At 37.2% G+C, this 20,355-nt stretch overlaps 1 protein-coding gene across 1 annotated transcript in view; it reads right to left on the minus strand.

Moving 5' to 3' along the window:
• SMURF2 (SMAD specific E3 ubiquitin protein ligase 2) overlaps window positions 1-20,355 on the minus strand; it is a 122,505-nt gene that overhangs the window by 46,173 nt on the left and 55,977 nt on the right. Inside the window, exons 3-6 of the mRNA XM_025363475.1 lie at window positions 14,169-14,277; window positions 9,219-9,352; window positions 6,286-6,351; window positions 1,689-1,773 (exon numbers count right to left, since the gene is read on the minus strand). Coding sequence (XP_025219260.1) covers window positions 1,689-1,773; window positions 6,286-6,351; window positions 9,219-9,352; window positions 14,169-14,277 — 394 coding nt within the window. The remainder of the gene's footprint in view (window positions 1-1,688; window positions 1,774-6,285; window positions 6,352-9,218; window positions 9,353-14,168; window positions 14,278-20,355) is intronic.

Here is a 20,355-nt window from a genome sequence, read left to right on the forward strand (position 1 = left end):
AGGCTGGAATGCAGTGGTGTGATCTCAGCTCACTGCAACCTCTGCCTCCCGGGTTCAAGCAATTCTCCTGCCTCAGCCTCCTGAGTAGCTGGGACTACAGGTGCACGTCACCACACCTGGCTACTTTTTGTATTTTTAGCAGAGATGGGGTTTCACCATGTTGGCCAGGATGGTCTCGATCTCTTCACCTCGTGATCCTCCCTCCTCAGCCTCCCGAAGTGCTGGGATTACAGGTGTGAGCCACCATGCCCGGCCAAGACTGCTACTTTCTATCAACTCTTTATCATAATTCATTTAATGAAAAAGAGCCAAATGGCTATAGAAATGTGATAATTCTAATATTTCTACAAAGATATTGGCAGAGGTTGAAGGGCTCTAAAAGATAGAAAATGAAGAGATGCTAGGGTATTTTTCCCCCTCTGATTACAATTATAGTACATTAATGTAGGGCAAGTTTAGAACAATAAGCCTTATTACTGCTGGTACTCTCTCAATATTGATTAGTTATTTCATCCTAAATTTCCTTTTCAAAAATATCATAATCTACCTCATATCTACAAAAGAGCTAACAGACATATCTGGAAGCTAAAGTGATCTATGAACAGTTAAGTATAGTGATTTTTAACAGTTTAAAAAATGAGCTAATACCATAACCTGGGTATAAAATTTTGTATAAAACGTAATTGGAGTTAAAATTTAACCATTTATATACTTAAATGGATGCAATTTATTACATGTAAGTTATATCTCATTGAAGTTAATTAAAAATACTTTGAATGTTAAAAATAAAATCAGAAAAGAGTCAGAACTAGTATTAAAGAGACCAATGATAAAAATCATGACTTTAGAATCAAGACAGGTTTGTGTGTTTTGGCTCTGCCACTTACTATGTGGCCTTAAACAAATTACTTATCTAACTCTTAGTTTTTGAGGGTAACAACAGTAATAGCAATAGAAATAATAGTAGCTAATTATTTACTAAGCACCTATTTTATGCAAGATACTGTGCTAAAGTGCTTTACCTGAATTATTTCATTTAATCCTCTCAACATTTTATGGAGTATGCTATTATCACTCATACTCTTTTGTAAATAAATATAAACCACAGCGCATGGAAGTTAAATAAAGTAAGGTCATAAAGCCAGTACACAGAAGAGTAAGGATTAGAATTCAGGTGGTCTGATTTCAGAAGCATGGCTATATACTACCTTCCAAGATGCTATGAGAATTAAATGATATGTACATAAAGCGCTTGTAACAGTATCTGACATATACATGCTCAAATAAATGTTACTATGTTATTTTAATTACTATCACACAAATTATCCATCCCATCCCTCTTAAATACAGCAATGTTTCTAATTTAGCACTTGCAGGGCCTGTTTTGAATAATTTAATCAAGTAACGTTTTTTAACTAGATAATATTTACAAGAGACTTATATTTGTCAATAAATTTCATTTGTCTCCTAGTCAAAACTCTTAATAACCAAATTTAACACATCTAATTTGTGGCTTATTTTATAAATTTGTTGTGACAAGATCTTCCATTAATTTTACCATTACAAGGAAAATCTACATTCAATATACAATAAACACCATTTAATATAAAATAAACACCAACTTATTTATATTCTTTTAAGAATATTATCTATATATTTCTCTAATGATTTCAGTGATGTTAGCTTACCCGTCTGGTAAATCATTATCAAATAAACGACTGCAGTCCACAACTTGTCCTCCTGTGCCTATTCGGTCTCTGGACTGAAGACTTACTATTAAATGACAGAAATATTACTAAGATTTGTACAACTAGAAAGAACTATTATAATCAAAAATTTCTATCTTTAGAAGACATCTGGCTTAGCTTATTTTAATACTTTAGAATGAATTCTTTGGTTTCTACTAAAATTTACAATTTCTTTTCCCATAGATTTTTCTCTTTAGGAGTAATATTAGACTTCTAAGGTTTTCTACACTTTAACATGTTCATGGAAGAAGCCTAATTCCTTTTTCACCATAGTAATGGTGCATAGCAGAGTTACTGCTGTACTTAAGAAGAGGCATAACATATTAAGGGTATATTCATGTACAAATGAGTTTGAAAAGTCCACATTAATGTGACTTTAATACTTGATCATCTGACCATCTAAAAAATACACTGGGCTGGGCGCAGTGGCTTACACCTGTAATCCCAGCACTTTGGGAGGCCAAGGCAGGTGGATCATGAGGTCAGGAGATCGAGACCAGCCTGGAAAACATGGTGAAACCCCGTCTCTACTAAAATACAAAAAATTAGCCAGGTGAGGAACTATGGGTATGGTGTGCACACCTGTAGTCCCAGCTGCTGGGGAGGCTGAGGCAGAGGAATCATGAACCTGGGAGGCAGAGGTTGCAGTGAGCCGTGATTGCACCACTGCACTCCAGTCTGGCGACAGAGTGAGACTCCGTTTCAAAAAAAAAAAAAAAACAAAACACTGTATTCTAGCAAGAGGGCCATCCTGGTATTCCAGTAAGAGAGCAATCCTTGGATTCCATGAGTTTTAACAGGACACCATTATCCAGTGTAGTATAAAACCATCACAAAAAACAAAGAAGCAAGAGCTGTGAATTCTAGAGCAGGCTCTAGTAACCAGTTTAGCACTGTAACCTAGAACAAAACACTTAATATACTTAAGGTTTAGATAATCCCCGTCTGAATAATGAAAAAGTTAGGTTAAATAATATCCCTGAAGTCCTTCTGTGCTACTCCAGTATTGTTCAATTCTAATTCTGGTAACTCTCCCAAAAGACAGAAGGCAGTACGGTCAAACTTGACTATAATCCAACTTCTTAAATAATCGGTGAGCACAACAAGTATTATATCTAAGGACCCTTCATTCAAAGAAGGGTCTCAAAATTCTGAAATCTTCCAGCTCTGTGAACATTTTGAAAGATCAGTGCAACACAGAGCTCCTTGATATTAAGTCCCATTTAGAGGAGAGAACACTATGAACACCTACTTGGCAAATGTAAATAAAACATTATATGAAAACTGTACTAGACAACTATATCAATCAGTTTTTAAATAGATAAAATAAGTGAAATGTTTACCAAAATACAATCACAGTAGAAACAATGTATTTTCTCATTAGTATTGTTTAGAATAATAGTAAGATTTAAAGCTAAAGAGTTTCATGGGCTTCAACTTACATCTCCAGAATGCTATGTTAATAGCACAGCTATTAACTGGTTAAATGAATTACATACCCACCATAGACTATCATACAACATTAAAAATGCTACAGATTTTGCAAGCCTTAATGCAAAGTAGGAAAAAAAAAAAAAAAAAAAAAAAAATTAAAAAGCTAAAAAAAATGTGTTTATGGTCCAAAAAAAAAAAAAGAGGTTTATGATAAATTTAAACTGGTTTTTAAAAATTCAGTATTATCTCATTTAAAGAAAAACATAAAAAAGGTATACATTCAAGTGATAACAATAATGATTCATTAGACTTTCCATGCTCAAACAATCCTCCCACTGCAGCCTCCCAATGTAGCTGGGGCATAACAGTTTTAAACAAGGAAAAAAGTTTGTACCCCTTGAATCAATTATCTAAATTTGGGAGATTCTTTTCTAAAAAAAATAAATCAAAGTGTACAAAAATGCTTGCAAGTTTCAATGTTATAATAGCAAAAAAATTAATTTTAATTAAGTTGTGATATATCTATATATTTCATCTTTTAAAAATCATTAATTACAAAGATTATAAATACTAGAAATGATTATCGTTAAGTGAAAGAAAGCAAAGTAAAAATTTAATGTTCACTGGAATTAAAGACATAAATATATACATTTTATATACATATTTACGTATATAAAAATACTAGAGGGGAATACAGTTTTTTTGTTTGTTTGTTTTTGTTTTTTTGAGATGGAGTCTCGCTCTGTTGCCCAGGCTGGAGTGCAGTGGTGAGATCTTGGCTCACGCCACCATGCCCAGCTAATTTTTGTATTTTTTTTTTAGTAGAGATGGGGTTTCACCATCTCTACAAAATTCACCAGGCTGATTTCGAACTCCTGACCTTATGATCTGCCCACCTTGGCCTCCCAAAGTGCTGGGATTACAGGCATGAGCCACCGTGCCTGACCCGGGAATACAGTTTTTAAAGTTAGTCTTCTAGTGCCCTTTTCTCCATTTTCCAAAAAGTATATATACCTACTTACAATTATTTGTTAGAGGGCTCATTCTGAAAGAACTGGAACTCATTCTGTTTTTGAATGACAGAACTAAACAATCATAATGTCTGAGTCCAGCCTGCCTCTCTCTTTACTAATGGTCCTGTTATGAACACCAGATTCACACAAGAGCTTTAAATAAATACATATATACATGCATACACATATTTAAGAGTAAAACATTTGTTTTTTATGTGGTGTACTCCAGTAGGTATATTTCTAATGTCTAACAAAGTCTGCTATTTATATAAACGCAAATTCACACCTAGTAAAACTATTTTGTTACTACTAGACAGTAGTTAACGAGCATTATGTAACATATCAAATACAGAAGAAACACTTTTATGTGAAAATATTGTATGACTGAATTTATTTTTGAGATTTTTTTTTTGCTCCCTTCTCAATCTAAGAATGACAGGAATTATCAGTAATGCTGTAGTGCAGATCAGGAATCCCCAATCCCCAAGCCATGGATGGGTGGGGTATTCGTCCAGGGTCTGTTAGGAACCAGGCCGCACAGCAGGAGTGAGTAGCGCGTGAGTGAGCATTACCCCTGAGCTCTGCCTCCTGTCAGATCAGTGGCGACATCAGATTCTCATAGAAGCACAAACCCTATTGTGAACCACATACACAAGGCCCACTCCTTATGAGACTCTAATGCCTGATGATCTGTCACTGTCTCCCATCACCCACAGATGGAACCACCTAGTTGCAGGAAAACGAGCTCAGGGCTCCCACTGATTCTACCTGATGGTGAGTTGTAGAATTAGTTCATTATGTATTACAATGTAATAATAATAAAGTCCACAATAAAAGTAATGCACTTGAATCATCCTGAAATCACCCCCACCCCCAACCTGGTCTATGGAAAAACTGTATTCCATGAAACCGGTTCCTGGTGCCAAAAACGGTGGGGTGCACTGGTGTAGATATTTCCCTGGGATAACCACAATAGGGCTTTGCTATGTGGCTACTCTGGTGGTTCTCTAACTACGAACCCAATTCACTGCCTTGTAAAATGAAGTACCTTCAAGTACCTTGAGTAACTAAAACCTCTCTGATGGGTTCATAACAAAATAATCTTATTCTAAGTTCTGCTCTATCATGAAGTGTGACATTCCTATTGGATTTTTCTTTTCTTTTCTTTTTTTTAAGACAGGGTCTTGCTCTTGTCACCCAGCTGGAGTGCAATGGTGTGATCTTGGCTCACTGAAATCTCCGCCTGCCAGGTTCAAGCGAGTCTCCTGCCTCAGTTTCCCGAGTAGCTGGGATTACAGGCACCTGCCACCATGCCCGGCTAATTTTTTGTATTTTTAGTACAGATAGGGCTTCACCATGTTTGCCAGGCTGGTCTCGAACTCCTGACCTCAGGTGATCCACCTGCCTCAGCCTCCTAAAGTGCTGGGATTACAGGTGTGAGCCACTGCGCCTGGCCACATTTTTCTTCTTTAATTTAAGAAGCCTCTAAGATGAACAGTGTCCTTCCATACTATGCATCTTGAGCAAATATCAATTCTGAAGAAAGGTCTCAGCAAATTTTGTATCAAGCCCTTCCCTCCAGGTCAATTCAAGACACCCTAAATACCATGTAAGACTACTAAGTACCTCATGAGTAAGGTAACAATTTCTCCCTTTTTCCAGTGCTACACTACCATCACTCATTTTTTTTTTCAATTAGCATAGATTTTAAAGCTGTAAAGCATTAAACATTAAAACAAGTTCAATAGAATGTTCTCTTCTTACTAAAAAAACTAGTTTGAGAATTATTTTCAGTAAACTTCAATAACATCTATAAAGTCTGAACTTAGTGATCTACTATATTAGGATACTTTGAAAGAATTATTTCCTAAAGGATCAACGGTTCTTCACAAAACTTTTTTTTTTACAATAAGTTTTTTAAATTAAGTTAACCTGGATCCTAGATTCACTGTAAAATTTTACCTGGCTCATTTAATTCAGGCCAACACAATGAAGCTACAGTTATTATACTTCGATTTAAAAGGTATTTTACATTTTAAGGTCAGTTTGAATGAAACTAAAATTCATGTAACTTTAAATTCCACACTTACCTACTATCTGTCCTCTAACTGTATCATTGTCATTTGGCCCAAGTTTGCATAAATCCAACCTCTGATCTATTTGAAGTCAACAAAGAAAGCAATGAAAAAATTAGTTGATATCAGAGATTCTAACATCTATAGAGTGACAATAAATTTCCACAATCCATTAGAAATCAAACCTATCATTTAAAGAGTTCAGATTTCAAAAACCATGAAACACTGGTGTATTACACTGCCAACATGCAGTCACATTCTCTCCAAAACTTTTAGACCACTTTAGTCTGAGTCTTAATAGTTGTTGGTCTTAAGGAATTTATCCCTGAACCTTGGTTTTCTCAAATATGACAATATGTGAATCTTCATATTTTTTGAGGATGAAATCAGATAATTACGCAAAACTCTCAGCATAGTGCCTGGAACATAAATGGCCAACAAATGTTAGTTGTCATTATCATTTTTTACCTAACCATTTCAAATGACATGGACACAAAAAAGTATTAAGAAGAAGCCAAGAATAAACTGTAAAATCTGGGTTTGCATCAGTTCTGTCATTCATTTAGGAGTAACTCATTTATTCTCTCAGATGCCTCATCTGTAAACGAGAAATAACACTGGCCTGACCCTGAAAGTTACAGTAAGGAACGAGGTCACTTAAAGGATGCTGGTTTTACTTTGATTACCGCACTTATAGCTGAATGCTTTTACAACTGTATGCCATCTGTCTACTCATCTGTGAATTGATAAAAGGAGGAGATCATATCTTAGTCTTTGCATTTTCCACTCCAATCTGGCAGAACATTGCATCAGGTAGGTGCTCAATAAATATTTGATAAATTCAATACTACTGCACATCAAAAAGGTCAAATTAATACAAGGAAACAGTCACAAGAAACACAAAGAAAAATCCATGCCCCTAAACTACAGTCCCTAGTTATCCAACCAAAAATACAGAGACTTTTCTCTTTGCAAAATAAATGGGTGCTACTAAGTTGGCTATATAGTGGATTCTGCAGAGCAACTCCTCCTCTTCTATTCAGTCCTTCCAGTGTAGCATGCTCCCTTTGTCAGGAGGCCTTTGCCCTTGCTTATCAGAGGACAGGATTCATGCCTTTTTCTCCTTTATACAGCCAGGGTTTAGAAGAGTAGCACATTAGGTGTTCAATAAAAGTTGGGTAAATTGAACATGGCATAATGTCAGACATTTGATCTATAACTTTTCAGTTTGCTGAGTAAAAAAACAGTTCATTTTTATATGCAATTCGTTTTTTCCAATCCCAATGTCTTTTCCCTACTGTTGTCACTGTCAGCCCAGAAATATAAGAATTTCTTAGATGCCTTTAAATACCTTGGACTAAGAACTTCTAGCTCAATTTTCTGCCTTTTTCTTTTTCACAAAGTCAATAGATACCTATGCTGTGGTATCATACTACACTAAAAGAGACAATCTCTTAATATATTTAACATTCAATGCTAAATTTACTCTGTTTTTTATTAGTTTCCTTAGATCTTATGTGAGTTTGTTTAGCACATGCATCTGGGCTAAAATCCCATGACAATGACTAACAGTATTTTTTACATTATATAAAAAAGAATTCTATAGAAACAAACACACAAAAAAACCTGTTGAAAAAGGAATTCTCATTTATGTTCCAATGGAAAGATCCATCCAGAAGATTCACCTGGTTATGCTAAGTCAACTTATAAATCCATTATGAAAACCACTTCTAATGTCTTGATCTTGGTCTAATCTTCTAAATCCCCAGGCTGGTGATAAACTGAGCTACAGTTAAGTCATTAATATAGCTGTCGTACACTCAAAATAACGTTTAATCTTTAACTTTTAATTTTGTCACAGCAGTTCTTACCCTTTTGTAATTGCCCTTTAACTGCCAGCTTAAACACTCCAATCACCTCAATAAACACATTTCATCCACAAATCCACCAAAACCAGAAAAGGGTACTAGAAATTTTAAAAGGCATATACATCCTGACATCTTTCTTTCTGCCATTCTGGATATCAATCATTTCTTAATACTTATAAATTAGCTGGAAATGAAGCATCAGCTCTGATTTGGCTGTAAGTTTCACATATTTAAAACTTTTTTTTTTTGTTTTTTGAGACAGTCTTGCTCTGTCGCCCAGGCTGGAGTGCAGTGGTGCGATCTGGGCTCACTGCAAGCTCCGCCTCCCAGATTCACGTCATCCTCCTGCCTCAGCCTCCCGAGTAGTTGGGACTACAGGCGCACACCACCATGCCTGGCTAATTTTTTGTATTTTTAGTAGAGACGGGGTTTCACCGTGTTCGTCAGAATGGTCTCGATCTCCTGACCTTGTGATCTGCCCACCTCGGCCTCCCAAAGTGCTGGGATTACAGGTGAGCCACTGCGCGCCCAGCCTCATTTTTTTTTTTTAAGTCTACAAAATAAATTTAGATCAGGAATTTTTTTTTTTTTTTTTTTGAGACGGAGTCTTGCTCTGTCGCCCAGGCTGGGGTGCAGTGGCCGGATCTCAGCTCACTGCAAGCTCCGCCTCCCGGGTTTACGCCATTCTCCTGCCTCAGCCTCCCGAGTAGCTGGGACTACAGGCACCCGCCACCTTGCCTGGCTAGTTTTTTGTATTTTTTAGTAGAGACGGGGTTTCACCGTGTTAGCCAGGATGGTCTCGATCTCCTGACCTTGTGATCCGCCTGTCTCGGCCTCCCAAAGTGCTGGGATTACAGGCTTGAGCCACCGCGTCCGGCCTAGATCAGGAATTTTCACCAGTGTTTCAGATGTACACAGGAAGTTGTGTTTGAAGCCCTACCAACATACTCAAATATATATATTTTTAAATATATATTTGAGAACACATATACAGTGCATGTATATATGTATATGCACACATACATATACACATACACACATATATATTTTTTAATTTGAAAAGCACTCGTATCTACTCACAACCAGTGTCTTTGAGGCGGTTGATGGCATTGGAAAGAAGACGAACACAACCAAGAAATCCAGCACCTTGTTTCTTATGTATCTTCTTGTGATTCCATACACTGATCGTAACTGAATCAGACTTTCCAATATACCTAAAAAACAAAACAGCTGCATGAGTAACTTGGTAGTTACAGGCAGTTGGCGTAAAATTTTTCTTTTGTTCTTTTTATACTCTAAAGTTACATATACACTTCAGAGTCTGGCTGGATTATGCAAAATACATTTTGAGTTAATCCACAGGATTGAATTTAAATTTCTAATAATCTTGAAAGTAAAATCTAAAAAGAAATTTTAGTATATTTTTATCACATCTGCCACTCTCAAGCTGGGCTATAATTCTAGTCAGTGAGAAGGCTATTTTAGTAGCTAGTGTCTAATAACACTAAGGGAGTTTATTAAATAACTTCTTTCCAAGAAAAAGAATATTAAAAACTTTTATCACAGTCACATTTTAAATACATTTCGAAGACATGACCTACTTTTCAAGCGATAGTGTCAAGGCTGACAGACCAAAAATCTGACCTACCTGTTATATTTTAAAATGCTGTAGAACAAAAGCTGTTTGTAACGCTTTTCCCCTGCTTCTTTCCTGTATGCAGGCCTTGAGCGAGCAGGACTCTTGCAGATTTCACTTCACTGCCTGCAGACAAGCAGAGCAGGGAAAAGCGTTACTGTACTTGTCTGTGCATACACCTGCAAGTATGTAAAAGCTCTACCACAGCCAATAGTTAACATGGCGTCAACCCATGCAAAAAGATAATAAAATAACATATCAGTAGAATCCTAGCTCTATTTCAATGACAATAAGAGGTCAAATTTTTGGTCCAGCAACCTTGATCTTAAAGTATCATTCAATAAATTAGCAATATCAGAAAAATTCACCTAGTATAGAGAAAAGCCTAAACCATTTAAATAAGGACTAAAGCTTTTAAATAAGTGACATGGAAGGTACACTTGAGCCCCGGGATCCAGCTGTGCCTAAAAAATGCCCACCCCTGGGCTTTTAATTACGCAAATCAGTACATTCCCTTTTAAAAAATTAAGACAATTTGAATTTGGTCTCTGTTACTTGCAAATGAAAAAATTTGAACTAAAATATTGTTCAGTATGCATGTACCAATTTTCAAATACACCTACCAGATCTGTCTTGGCATGTATCTACCGGCATGTAATTCCAGAGCCAGAATCAAGTACTAAGTAGCTGAATTACCCAAACTAAACATTTTTTTTAAAAGTTACATTTGGCCGGGCGTGGTGGCTCACACCTGTAATTCCAGCACTTTGGGAGGCTGAGGCAGGCAGATCACCTGAGGCTGGGAGTTTGAGACCAGCCTGACCAACATGGAGAAACTTTGTCTCTACTAAAAATACAAAAAACTTAGCCGGGCATGGTGGCGTGCACCTGTAATCCCAGCCACTCGGGAGGCTGAGGCAGGAGAGTCGCTTGAACCCGGGAGGCAGAGGTTGCGGTGAGCCGAGATCGCGTCATTGCACTCCAGCCCAGGCAACAAGAGCGAAACTCCGTCTCAAAAAAAGGAAAAAAAAAAAAAAAGTTACATTAAACCAGTTGTCCAACTAGTAAGCCTGGTTTACAGGTATGCTGAAATACATATATTGATTACCTCAGTCCTCAGGGCAACGCATCACTGGCTTAAGCAACTTCATCTGTGTAGTCCAATGTGCCATATTTTTTATGTGCACCATGATTTGAAAAGGTTGGTAAATTCTACATTAAACCATAATAAGAAATTCCTAATTATAGACCTTCTGGAAGACAGCCTAACTCTGAATTACTAAAAATTATGAAACATATTGTATTACTTAAGGGTGTATGTCACAAACATTCTGTCCAAATATTCCTGGGCCAGAAATGAATCTGAAATATTACCTTTTCTTATACACTGAGAAGTACATGCTCTCACTTTAATGAAACCTCATGTAATACACATGGCAACATACACAGTAAATCCTTTTACAATTGAAAGTTAGAGGGCTCTATTAGCTTCTATTAAAATTTTGACTAACAAACACATGATTTATAAACAAGTTTCAGGATGTTTTGTTGAGAGGGGGAGAGGGACACCTCTATAGGTGAATATAATGTTACCATACAGACCAAAATATATACTCAGGATTTTGGGCTAAAATTTAATTATTAGACTTTTGTTTGTATAGTTAGCCAATTAAAGGCAAGGGTTTTGCAAAATGACTTTAAAAACAATCATGAGAGAAGCCTCTGGTAGCCAATTAATATTAATTGTAAGATAAACCCTAATAAGCACATGAAAAGATGTTCAACATCATCAGTCATGACAGAAATGCACCTCAAAACCATGACCGGATACAACTTCATACCCACTAGGGTGGCTACAATTTTTTTTTAAAGAAAATAACAAGTGACAGAGGAATAAAGAAACTTCCAGTGGAAAACAACAGTCAAGACAGATCAAAATCAGGATGCCATCAGCAATACTCTGAACCTACACTGTCCAAAATGGTACCCACCAACCACACGGGACCCTTGAGTACTTCAAACGTGGCTAGTCCACACTGAGGCAAGCCGCCAAAGAAACCACTGATTTTTTTCTTAACATAAAATGAGAAAACTGCTGATTTTTTAAAGACATAGTAAATATGTATATATACATATATGTAAGTAGCTCAATATTTTTATATTGATATGTTGAAAGTATTTTTGATATATTGAATTAAATAAATTATTATGCTTCATTTTAAGAAATAGGGTCTTGTTATGTTGTAGCTGGATTATAGGTGCAAGCCACCACGCCCAGTTTATCGGCTTAATGTCATCTGTTTCTTTTTACTTATCTTAATGTAGATGCTAGGAAATTTGAAATTATAGATGAGCTCCCATTTGTGCCTTGCATTATATTTCTACTCAACAGTACAGATCTAAACCTAGAAGATAACGGAGCAATGTATTCAACATTTGGAGGTAAAGTGATATTTCACCTAGAAGCCTATACTCAAACCATATCAAAAGAAGTCAAAATATATCTTCTGCTAAGATCTCAACTTTCTTCCCATCTTTGTATTATTTCTCAAAATGACAATGGAAGATAAAGTTCACCACAACAGGAGAGTAAACAATCAAACAAAAAAAAGAAGTCACTAAACCTAGAAGAGACAAAGGAAACTGCCAGGCAAGTCCCAGGACAACTGCACAGCAGGTCTTAGAGAACCATCACACCAGACTGAAGAAAGAGAACAGAGACTCCCAGGAGAGGTATCTCCAAGAAGAAACAAAGCCAATGGAATACTGACAGAACTGAATATATGGAGAAAAGATCTTTAGTTCTGTAGGAGAGTTTGAGAATCATGACATATAATTTCGCATTTCTAGCTAGGAGATAAATAGAAAACTAAACAAAAGGGGAAAGTAGCTCCTAACTTCAGAAAAAAACAAAAGCTGTCAAGAAAGAAAATATAATTCTTCTACCCATGTGACCCAACTATGGATATTTACATAATCCTAATAATGTAAACATGGAACAATGGTTTAACCAAAAAGGTTCATACAACATATTGGAAGACTAAAAAAAAGAGGGGCTTGTGAGTGGCATGAGAATGGGGATGATGAATACCAATTTTAAAAGCTGAACCACTGGGCTGGGCATCGCAGCCAATGCCTGTAACCTAAATACTTTGGGAGGCCGAGGAGGGAGAATCTCTTGAGCCCAGGAATTCAAGACCAGACTGGGCAATATAGCAAGACTCCATCTCTACAAAAAATTACAAAAAAAAAAGAAAAAATTAGCTGGGCATGGTGGCATGCACCTGCAGTTCCAGCTACTCAGGAGGGTGAGGTGGGAGGATCAGCTGAGTCCAGGAGTTTGAGGCTGCAGTGAGCTATGATTATGCCACTGCACTCTGGCCTGAGCAACAGAGTGGGACTGTCTCTAATTTTAAAAGAATTTTTAATAATAAAAAATAAAGCTTAATCATCTTCTAGGTAGGAAATTCAAAAATACCGAAAACTAGGCTTGGCGTGGTGGCTCATATCTGTTATCCTGGCACTTTTGGGAGGCTGAGGCAGGCGTATCACTTGAGGTCAGGAGTTCGAGACCAGCCTGGCCAACATGGTGAAACCCCATCTCTAATAAAAATAAAAAATTTAGCTGGGTGTGGTGGCGGGCACCTGGAGTCCCAGTTACTCAGGAGGCTGAGACAGGAGAAATGCTTGAACCCAGGAGGCAGAGGTTGCAGTGAGCCGAGATGGTGCCACTGCACTCTAGCCTGGGTGACAGAGCAAGACTCTGTCTCCAAAAAAAAAAAAAAATTACCTAAAACTAAAAAAAGAAAACTGTGAGACTATAAAATAAAAAGCATATCTAGAAACAGATGAAAATACCAGAACAGCCAAAGTTATTAAAGCAGTTACCTTGAGGATGGGAATCAGGAATGAGAATGGAGCAGGGAACTTGCTGTTTTCCAGTAAAAGCTTTATAGTATCATTTGCCTTTTTAAAAAGGTGCATATGTTCCTATGGTTAAAATAAAATTTAAAAGAAAGAAACCATCCATATAAAGGCAGAGAGAATGCCTATTCAGTGCAACCCAAATTCTTATTTCTGGTTTTATAATTGGTCTAAATTATAGACTAATTAATTGGTGAATTAATACCTTTATTTAATTGAAAAAAGAGGTGGGGGACTGCTCTACTGTGAGCCAGTTTCATTTTGTTCTTCATAGAATTTAAGGGATACTTCATCTTTCAGAACCTGTCTATAAGCCGAAGCACATTCCCACTGGGCTTTTCTTTACGCCTTCTGTGAAGACGAAATTATACCACAGATGAAACTCAGATCATTTCCCATGATTCTTTTCAAAGACTATATTAAGTAACATTAATTATATGTTTCATTTCAAACTAATCATTTAAACCTACAGGTCATAATGCTGATTCCACTTTGGATCGAGTGTATTCTTCACAGTATCTGTAGAATGGCATTGCCCAGATCCATCAACCACCACCTTAGCAAATGGATCAGGAAGTCCTGTGAAAAAAAGATTTTTAAAAATTAATAATTTGACATTTAAGATAGAAGATTAATTATACAAACATTCCATTTGCTACAAAAGATTATTCCTTTCTTTTAAAAAAAGCTTAACATTTAGCTATAAATGAAGAGTCCATTTTTTTAAAAAAAGACTAAAGTTACTTCTACATAAAACCCAAAACTATATTTTCCTCGTTTCTGTCTCAAAATATTCCCAGTTTAAACTAAAATCTAGAGGTTACCTCATAATGTGGAAGTTGTTATAGGTTGTTACCAGCCCTCTGACCCCAGGAAGGTGAATTCTTGTAACTATTCATGGATTTTTCTTTCCAAATGTCTCCCTCAGTAGCTCATTCAAAGAAAGAGCTTATTAAAGGTTTTTATACAGGAACGCAGGCTACAGAGAAATCAAATTAGCAAATGGGTTTTGCTGAATAACTACCAGGAAAAATGAGACTGAAACAAAAGATGTAACACTCTGCCTTAAAAGAGCTTACTATCTAATTGGAAAAATAAAAATACTATACATGAAAAACAAAAAAACAAAAATACCTGAGAATAAACAAGTGCTTAGTGATACTGATTATAATGCAAACACTTATATCATTACGTTAGGTACTACTCTAAATACATTCATCCTTAATCCTTACAGTAACCCTATGAGGTAGATACGGTTATTATCCTTATTTTACTGATGAGGAAACTAAGGCACAAGGCGGTCAATTAACTAGGCCAAGGTCACAGAGTAGTAAATGGCAGAGCCAGAATCTAAAAGTGTAGATTCTAAACCCATGTCTGGTTCTCAACTTCATGCTCTGAACCACTATGCTGTATTTTACCTCTTATTTACCACATGGTCCAACAGTGAGTACAAGTAAGAGCTCAGAAAAACAGGAGAACAATTTGAATCTGAACAGTAAAGAAAGGGCTTTGAGGAGGGGGGAACTCATCTGGGTTTTAAGGCAGGGGTCTCCAATCTCTGGGCCATGGGCCAGTACAGGTTCGTGGCCTGTTACAGCCGGAGGTGAGCAGCAGGAGAGTAAGCATCATGGCCTGAGCTCCACCTTCTGTCAGATCAGCGGCAGCATTAGATGCTCACAGGAGCTGGAACCCTATTGTGAACTGTGCGTGCAAGGGATCTAGATTGTGTGCTCCTTATGAGAATCTAATGCTTGATGATCTGAGATGGAATAGTTTCTACACAACACATCCCCTGCTCCCCATGTCCTTGGAAAAATTGTCTAGAACAAAACATGTCTCTGTGCCAAAGGTTGGGGGCTGCTGCTTTAAAGGACATACAGGAGAAGGAGGACTTTCCTAGCAATAAGAAGAGTGCCAAGGAGGGTATGACAATACAATATTTAAAAGACTTTGAAGAATCTAACCAAAGAGCTTGTGCTAAGGTGTAAAAGTAAGTACTGTTGGAAATATGACTGATCAAGTTAAGAGAGGCTTAAAAAGGCTGGCGCAGTGGCTCACGCTTGTAATCCCAGCACTTTGGGAGGCCGAGGCAGGTGGATCACCTGAGGTCGGGAGTTCAAGACCAGCCTGACCAACATGGAGAAACCCCGTCTCTACTAAAAATACAAAATTAGCCGGGGTGGTGGCACATGCCTGTAATCCCAGCTACTCGGGAGGCTGAGGCAGGAGAATCGCTTCAACCCGGGAGGCGGAGGTTGCGGTGAGCCGAGATTGCGCCATTGAACTCCAGCCTGGGCAAAAAGAGCAAAACTCTGTCTCAAAAAAAAAAAAAAAAAAAAAAAAAAAGAGAGGCTTAAAAGTCAGACAACAGGGCTTGGACTGACTGAGGTAGATAACAGGAAGTCATTTCAGATTCTTGAGCATGGCTGGAACTACAGTCGTATTTTTCTTTCAGTGGTATTCAGGGTCCACTAGAAGAAGGAAAGACTAGAGGCAGACCATACATGAAGCAGTTGTAATTATCCAACAGTAGGATGAAAAGACCCTGAATGAGGGAAGTCATATGGAAAGGGAAAGGAAATGACAATTAAGATAGCTATTTTGAAATATCTAATACAAATTAATAAGAAACTTGTATCAAAGATGACAATACAGTTTTCGGCCCAAAGCAATAACGGAAATGATTCTTTTGACAAAAATTTAAAAGGTGGAACTAAAAATGCTAGAGAGACAAAAATGACACTTCACGTGTTAGACATATTGGGATAGAGTAGACTTCCTGTGGACAGCTGAAAATACTAGAACAAAACAGCGTTAACTGTTGGTGACTGGAGAAATTTTGCATGTTGGTATCAATGCTAATTTTTTTAAGATACTAATCTGCCAAGTTTCAAGGACAGACAAATCACCTATCAGTTTCCCAATTCTATGACTCTGTGATCTATCGCCTTCAAATATTGAAGGAGGACCAAAACCTAAGGGTTAAGTTTCAAAGAAACTGGGTAAGTTAGGGTATTAAATCTATTTAACTATATCATTCTTGAAGCTGAGTACTATGCACAATATTTCAATAACACCTAACCATTTATAAATGTGTTCAATGGAAGAAAGTTTTTACCTCCACCCTCAATACATGAAGTATTTCCTCCTAGGAAGAATTCACTCTATCTTGTTATTTTCACTCTACTATTTAAATAAATAAACATATAAATGTATGTTTATAAGCAAAAACAAAAAAAATCACATTTCTAAACTTTCTCTTTGAGTGTTATTAAACTAGTTGAAGAATTAAGTCTCTCTGCTGGTTTCTTGCTTTTTTAAAAAAATAAAATTAAAAAGAATTAAGGATTGGCCAGGCACAGTGGCTCACGCCTGTAATTCCAGCACTTTGGGAGGCTGAGGCGAAAGGATCACTCGAGCCCAGGAGTTTCCAAGACCAGCCTGGGCAACACAGTAAGACCGCCCCCGACACTCCCCACAAAATAATTTAAAAGTTAGCCAAGCATGGTGGCATACATCTGTAGCCTCAGCTACTCAGGAGACTAAGGTGGGAGGATCACTTGAGCCTGGGAGGCCGAGGCTGCAGTGAGCCATGATCATGCCACTGCACTCCACCCTGGTTGACAGAGCAAGACCCTATCTCAGGGGAAAAAAAAAATTAAGGATTAAGAAAAACAACATCTGACAAAGGACTAATATCCAGAATCTACAAAGTACTCAAACAAAGCAGCAAGAAAAAAACAATCCCATCAAAAAGTGGGTTAAGGACATGAATAGACAATTCTCAAAAAAAGATATACCAACAAGATAGGCCAACAAGCAGATCGAAAAATGCTCAACATCACTAAATATCAAGGAAATGCAAATCAAAACTACAATGCGATGCCACCTCACTCTTGCAAGAATGGCCATAATCAAAAAATTTAAAAATAACAGATGTTGGCATGGATGCAGTGAAAAGGGAACACTTTTACACTACTGGTGGCAATGTAAACTAGTACAACCACTACGGAAAACAGTATGGAGATTCCTTAAAGAACTAAAAGTAGATCTACCGTTTGATCCAGCAATCCCACTACTAGGTATTAACCCAGAAGAAAAGAAGTCATTATACGAAAAAGATACTTGCACACACGTTTGTAGCAGCACAATTCACAATTGCAAAAATATTGAAGCAGCTCAAATACCTATCAACTAATAAGTGGATAAAGAAAATGTGGTGTGTGTATGTATATATACATATACACACACAAACACACATATACATATATACACCATGGAATACTACTTAGTCATTAAAAAGAAATAATTACATTCACAGCAACCTGGATAAAACTGGAGACTATTATTCTAAGTGAAGTAACTCAAGAATGGAAAACCTAACACCGTATGTTCTCAGTCACATGTGGGAGCTAAGCTATGAGAATGCAAAGGCATAAGAATGATACACTGGACTATGGGGACTGGGGGAAAGGGTTGGGGGTAGCGAGGGATAAAAGACTACACACTGGGTACAGTGTACACTGCTTGGGTGATGGGTCCACCAAAATTTCAGAAATCACCACTAAAGTCCTTATTCATGTAATCGAACACCATCTGTTCCCCCAAAACCTATTCAAATTAAAAAAATAATAAAAGAAAAACAACTTTTTCCATACAAAATGTGGCTTCCAGATCCTTAATTCAGTAGGAAAGTCACAGCTTTTTATGTTCTCTTTCTGTTAAATAACACAATAAACAAAAATACAAGTTCAATACCTTAATTAAAAAATACATAGGTTTCAACTTAACCTGATTATATTATTCTACAAAAATTTAACTTGAGAGCCAAGTTACTCTAATATGGTCAAAAGCTATCAGGTTTTCTGAAGTTAGTGAGACATCTAGTGGTAAATACAAAGTGGCTAGAGAACTTTCCGCATTTTAAAAAATTTCTCGGCCAGGCACAGCGGCTTACGCCTGTAATGCCAGCACTTTGGGAGGCTGAAGTGGGCGGATCATGAGGTCAGGAGATCGAGACCATCCTGGCTAACATGCTGAAATCCCATCTCTACTTAAAATACAAAAAATTAGCCGGGTGTGGTAGCACATGCCTGTATTCCCAGCTACTTGGGAGGCTGAGGCAGGAGAATCGCTTGAACATGGGAGGCGGAGGTTGCAGTGAGCCGAGATCGCGCCACTACACTCCAGCCTGGGTGTCAGAGACAGACTCTGTCTCAAGGGAAAAAAAATTTTTTTTCTCAATTCTCCATTATTTCTGAGGCATATAAAACAGCTAAAGCTCAAAAACCTCCTTACTACACAAATGCACTTGAAAAGCTGCAAATAATAATAAAATAACATTTTTAAGTCAAAAGTGTGTTACCTTCCAAAGAAAACAGCTGTATTTTCAATTGGGCCAAGAAAAAAAAAAAAAAAAAAAAATTTCACCAACCCATCTTGGTTCTAAATGACTTCAATTTGGCCCCCTATAAAATACCTTAATACATTACCTTACACAGAAATCTTTTTTAAAATGTTGCAGAAGAACCAATCTGACAGTAATGAAAACACTCCTTTTCATATAAAAAGCACACGTAAAACAGATAACAAAGGCAGGGCACAGTGGCTCACGCCTGTAATCCCAACACTTTGGGGGGCCGAGGCAGGCGGATCACGAGGTCAGGAGTTTGAGACCAGCCTGGCCAACATGGTGAAACCCCGTCTCTATTAAAAATACAAAAATTACCTGGGTGTGGTGGCACATGCCTATAATCCCAGCTACTCAGGAGGCTGAGGCAGGAGACTTGCTTGAACCCAGGAGGCAGAGGCTGCAGTGAACCAAGATCGCCACTGCACTCCAGCCTGGGGACAGAGCAAGACTCCATCAGAAAAACAAAAAAACCAAAAAAACAAAAAACAGATAATGAATAAATGGGTAAATACGTGATAAAGTTAATGGTAGAATCTAGATGGTGGATCTTTACTATAAAATTCTTTTATCTGTTGCTTTATGTTTGAAATTTTTCCTGCTAAAATTCTGGGGGAAAGGGGAAGTGACTTATTTTTAAAAGCCAATAAGCTTGAAAACAGTTCAAACACATGAGTTAATAAAACTTTTCTCAACAAGGATAGCACCCAATAAACAGTATTATCTCACATACAAATTACAAAAGACAACACATGGCAGTGTATTTTTTCCTGCAATGAAAAGTATATATCTATTTCATCACCCTATAGTCATACTTGGTATTAAAATTTGCTTTTCTCATTCAATACAATTTTAATTGAATCACAAGCAAAAATTTAACTATATTTTACTATTAATAACTGCACTGATCAACAAACGCACATTCATTTATATTTAATTGAAGAATTTAGGAATTACTGTCTCTGAAATTAACGTGGGCCACCCTTAACAGGTCAAAAATCTCTATAAGTATACATGTAAATCTACCACAGAATGGACCTGGGACCTTGGCCAGTGTGAACCTGGGAGGTAACTTCCATCCCTGGCTAACTCCCCTCTGAAGCCCTAAGGATTACCGTTCCTGTTTCCCTTTCCAGGCCATCAAGAGTCTCCCATTCTAAGTTTTAAAGATAATCACACTGTTTCCCCTAATCTTATCCCTAAAGCAAGTTCACACTCTTAGAATTTTTATCAATTTTTACTGC

Source organism: Theropithecus gelada, chromosome 16 (assembly GCF_003255815.1).
Source record: "Theropithecus gelada isolate Dixy chromosome 16, Tgel_1.0, whole genome shotgun sequence".
Classification (NCBI taxonomy): Eukaryota; Metazoa; Chordata; class Mammalia; order Primates; family Cercopithecidae; genus Theropithecus; species Theropithecus gelada.